This window comes from Pygoscelis adeliae, unplaced genomic scaffold (genome assembly GCF_000699105.1).
Source record: "Pygoscelis adeliae isolate BGI_AS28 unplaced genomic scaffold, ASM69910v1 Scaffold75, whole genome shotgun sequence".
NCBI classification, from domain to species: Eukaryota; Metazoa; Chordata; class Aves; order Sphenisciformes; family Spheniscidae; genus Pygoscelis; species Pygoscelis adeliae.
Window position 1 is genome coordinate 2483089 of NW_008824772.1, and position 5135 is coordinate 2488223.

At 42.5% G+C, this 5135-nt stretch overlaps 1 protein-coding gene across 1 annotated transcript in view; it reads left to right on the top strand.

Annotated features, from left to right (window-relative positions):
- The first annotated feature begins 2787 nt into the window (after positions 1–2787).
- The window catches only part of UTP6 (UTP6, small subunit (SSU) processome component, homolog (yeast)), a 14163-nt gene continuing 11815 nt past the window's right edge, over positions 2788–5135 (top strand). Inside the window, 2 exon segments of the mRNA XM_009323788.1 lie at positions 2788–2796; positions 3110–3199. Coding sequence (XP_009322063.1) covers positions 2788–2796; positions 3110–3199 — 99 coding nt within the window.

The window sequence follows — 5135 nt, forward strand, 5'->3', positions numbered from 1 at the left end:
TTTTACAAGAGTTTATCTTGTTTTTGGAATGCTGCTTGGGATATATGATTCTGCACACTATAATCTGAATTATCTGTACTCCAGAAGTAGTTTTACTGGTAGTTGCCATGACTGTGGTCAAAGTACTTTTACCATGCTAAACACATCTCCGCAGGAGGAGGTGAGAAGCATAGCAGGAGGCAAATTGTGACCAATCCTAATCCCACTTTTTGGAAGGAGAAATAAATCTATATGTGGCATAATTTGTGCTCTTTGGCATGCCAGTTTAATTGATGCTGGTACTGATACCTTTGCATTTACAAGGTACAAGACTTTGCTCTGAGGAAGTTCTATCTTTATCTGCCTTGTTACTTACGATACAGCTAGGTCATCCAAGACCATGCCACAGTTTCACCTACTCTTCGAACCTAGACAGGTTAGTGAGGTAAATCAAGATTTGCACGACTCTGCTCTACAGAGCTCTAGCAACAATCCTAAGTACAAACGTACATGCAAGGAATAATATTAAATTAAAGGTAATTAAGCAGTACATTTCCTGATGTTGACAATTTGGGAGTATGTAGGAGATGACTGATACAGTTTTAAATTGTTGAAATGTGACTGGCAGTCCACTGCATTATGAACTGGCAACTAGAATATGATGACTGACTAGTTACAACTACCCTGCTGCATTTAGACAGACTGTCAACTACTTACTAACCACCCAAATGACAAAATCAAATTAAAAGGCGTACTTATAGCCACTACTGTACAAGCCCCTGGAGACACTGAATAAACAGATGGATCTTGTACTGAGTACCAGATGCGAACTGGCAAGGAAACAGTTCTGGAGGCATCATTCCCCTTCACTGAAAATTCCCTGTGTATAGATGTTCAGGTCTTGGGGCAACTGAGAAGAAACAGAATGCCTCAAAATGAGTGGGAGGAAAAATCTCGTTCATAAAAATTAAAGTTCGGAGCCAATGCAGAGAAGAAAGTAAAGTTCTTGCCTTTTTTAAGAGACTATATGTAAGAGTAAATTGTCGGATAATAGTTCTGTTAAGGCATTGAATGAAAATGTTGTGGGTTTTTTTTGCCAATAATAGTTGAAGAAGAGATAAGTTAGTGAATGAAATTCTAGGAAGCATTCAGATCTAATGCTGCAGGGTCAGGGCCAACAAGCTGCAAGAGTAAAGCAATGCATTGACAAAGACAAGCATTTACTTATCAGAATGGAAAAAATAACATTTTTCCATGTGTAGGACAGGAACATGTACCAGTATTAATGTAGGTATGGAGCAGTCCAAGTGAACGATTGCATAGTCTTAAATATAAATTTATGGAGGCTCAGAGTGGAACTGCAGTGATGAAACCACTGTTTATGCAGATTAACTCCTGGTTTTGGCAGAGGCAAAACCAAATCGTCATGTAAATTGTTTTAATTACAGAACTAGGGAGGTTAATATAGTCTGAAGTTTGAGTTAGTCTATTTTTGAGAGTAAATTCCAAGCTGCTTTGTTAACAGATGTGTTTGTATATTTTTAAACCAAAGCCCCACATGCTCAGTAAATGCTTTTGAGGTCTTTGTTAAAAATGTGTCCCTACGGATGAACCACGGGCTCAGCTGAAGTCAGTGGAAGTTTCCCAATTATTTTCCATGAGGTCAGAACATCACTCTCATTGTTTAAAAGGCATCTTCATATAGTATAAGTTAACTGTAAAATACTGTACATCTGGTGGCATCTTCTAAAAAGCTGTAATTGTTTATGCACTCAGGTAGTAAAACAGCAGAAATAAATAAGATATATCTAAATCAATTTATAATTTAAATATTTGCTTTATGCACATTAACCATCATGCATTTTAATATAGACAAGACTTAAAGCAAAACCACTTGTTATTATTCCTAATTCACAATATATCCATTGCTTGCAGACTATAATCTATAAATATTACATTGTGACAGCTTGCCGGAACTTCTCCTGCCAAGGACCTACTGATGGAGTTTTTCTTAAAGAGACTTCATAAAAGAAGCAGCAGCAGCAAATTGAGTGACCCTACAGGTGCAAGCTGCAGCAGTTGTCTCTCCAGTCTTCCCGAAAAGATTTGTTGAAACTCTGTATCGCAACGTCTTTATTGGTAATGGATCCCTCCCTTAATTTGCCCTGATGCATTTGGAATGTCAGCTTCCAAAACAAGGCACATGGGAGGCATTTAAAGTAGATTTTTTGAAAGGAAAATGAACAAAGAGCATGTCAGGTTCCATTTTGATTTGCATGACAAATCCAGCATGCAGTGTTCTGGTGGGTCGGGCTGGGCTTGCCTGCCACTCACTGCATTTGTCACTTTGGTTTGAACACTTTTGACAGTCCGTTATGTTAATTGTTCTAAGGATTGTTTTGCTGGGGGAAGAAAAGGAAAGGCATTTTTATTTTTGTACTTCCATTTACAGGAAAAGAGGGATATCTGAGGGAACAGAAAATGTTTTCAATCGGTTTGTGATCTATTTTATTTGTAAATAATCCTGTGAGGTCATCAACAAGTTCAGTATTTTAAATTGTATTGTTACTCACTCTATGCGTGTGTTTTTCAGTGGGAAATACTAGGCCCCTAAACTAGAAACTTGGGGAGTCTATTGTTTTGGTGCACACCATTCTTTCTTCCTTTGAGTCCCACAGTGATGGGTCCTGCAGAGTGGTTTGTGCTATCCCTATATGCTTCTATCGGATGATATTGTGGTGCTTTGACAAGTGCTAACACGGGATTTAATGCCCTGAGAGGCATTGTTGGACACGCATTGTTACCGGTATGTGGATAGTAAGTGGGTAGCTCTCACATGTGTCAAAGACCTGTTGGTAGATAGGTGCATATGACTGAATTCTCCTGGAGGTGCAATTCAAGGTGGAGGTTGCTCTTGCCCCGTAGAGTACACACACTTCTCTATCATCTACGTTAGAACAGCCATGGATTGATTGTTTGATGGTGGGTTTTGAGTTTCAAAGTTCCTAACTGACTGCAGGTGGCAGAACACTGTAGGTTGATCACAAAACAGTATTTTCAGACTGATAGAATGATCAACCATAAAATTTCAGAAGACTCTGTTGTTTATGTTTGTATCTCTCTTTCGCAGTTACTGCTGTTTTTCAGTCAAAGAAGAGCTCAGTACTTCAAGAACGAGGAGAGCAAGAAGATAGAAATAGAATTTCCCAGAGGTTTCCAGGTAATGACTGATATCTACCTTTTAAGCTTTGAACTCCTATGCTGCATGTGGTGTTCTCACTTACATGTTGTGACCTAAGTGCACCATGACAGGTGAGCTCTAAATACAAAGTGCTTTTATAGTATAAAATCATGTAATCAGATGCAGAAATATCAAAATAAATAAAGTTGAACAATCAAGTGTAGTAATTGCAATCACATTCTTGCTTAGCGATTCAGTATGCTAATGCTACTTCTCATGACCAGTGTGGTTAGTCCTCCTTATGTACTGTTTTAGTGAAGTCTGTGGACTTGCACGAGAATCACTGTGAGCTGGTGCATCTCAAAAACAGTCAGACCCGATATAATTAATAAGTGTTACTGATGATCATTAATAATATTCTTACACCACCACTTTGAGGAGGATTACCTGTTGTGCTGCTTTCCTGAAAGCTGAACTCAACGGGAGGTGAACTCACTGAAATTTAGTTCCTGAGAGGTTGAAGGCTTTGCCTCACGAGTGGGGTTGCCTGGCGCTGGGGTGGCTCTGCTGATCCCCCCTCCGCCCCTCCAGCCGTCCTTGCTGTGGGAAGTTCTTCCTTCCGCTGCAGGGACGGCTTAACTGCTCTGAGGCAGCCGCTGGATTTTGCCAATTCTATTGTGAATGTTGTGAGGTGAATCCATAGCACTGTAATATGCAAAACCATAGTCTGTGGCAGTTCGGTGTAGGACATGGGAGCCTCCAGGGTGGACAGCGTACGTCGGGAGCTGCCGTTGTCCTTGCGAGGTAGGTAAGTGGTCCCTTTGCATGAGACGGCTGCGATTCAGAGCTGCCTCAGCCAGCGAACTCTGAAATCGGTAGTCTGTAGTTCTTGGTCTTGTGACTGGATGGTGCCTCTCCATTTCCTGGTAGCTTTCCTGTTTGATCACTTCTTGGAAAATTGTGTCACTATTTCCTGCCAGAGTGAGAAGTTGCTAAACCCCTCCCACTAAGAATTCGTTTGGTGTTTTTTTTAATTGGTGCCCAATGTGGAGAAAAAACACCACGAATCCAAGCCATAGCAGGTGAAAAAAATGTCCACTGTTCTTGATAGTTCTTGCAAAGTGTTCTGTCTTACGTGCGTTTCTAACAGAAGTCAATTGCTCAGGTTCTCGCTCTGTACTCGGCGATGCTTTTTAAGCCGCTCTACTATAATAAAAGGGAAAGATCACCCACAGCTTTTTTTGGCTATTATATATGAAAAAGGCCATGCCAGAAGTCCTCTTGCCCTTAGTCCGCTGCCTCTTCCCCCTGTGCTTTTTCAGAGAAACAGCTCCCGCCTTTTCCTCCAGGAGGGAGTAGTCGTCGCAACAGGGCAGAGCAGGTTTGAAGGTGTGGTTCCATCTCGGACCAGCTCAGTGATGGCAGTGACAACTCAAAGCATAAGCAGAAGATACTGCTGGGGATAATATGTATTTAACGCAACTCTCTCAAAAAAATTACCTCCCACCTCCATGTTTTTGATTTCCTGGGACTGCCCTCGTTTAAGAAACAGAAATTTACCGTCACCTGGTTTTATTGTTAATTTTCTCAGAAGAAAGGTGCCGTGTGAGAGGGGAAGAGCCATTTATCCCATGAGGAATCCTACCAGAAAGCACTGTGCTCGCAGCGGTTCTGGGCTGACGTCCCCGCACCCAAGCCTGGGTCGGTGTCACGCACCGTCCTTGGGCGGAGAAGACGCCACGTAAGAGCACCCAGCGGTTTTGCGGTTCTTGAAGTGTTAAAGCTCATTTCGCTTCCCTGCCCGCGAGACCTCCTTGCCCACGGGGCTCTTCCCGCCCCAGAGCCGTTATATTGGGAACCGGTTTCCAGTCTGAGCGGTCACCGGGGCGCTGGTACTCCGTGCCTTCGCCTCCCGGGCTCGCCTTGCTGGGTTTTTGCCGTTTACCGCCCGGGCCCGGGCCGCGCCAGGGGGCGG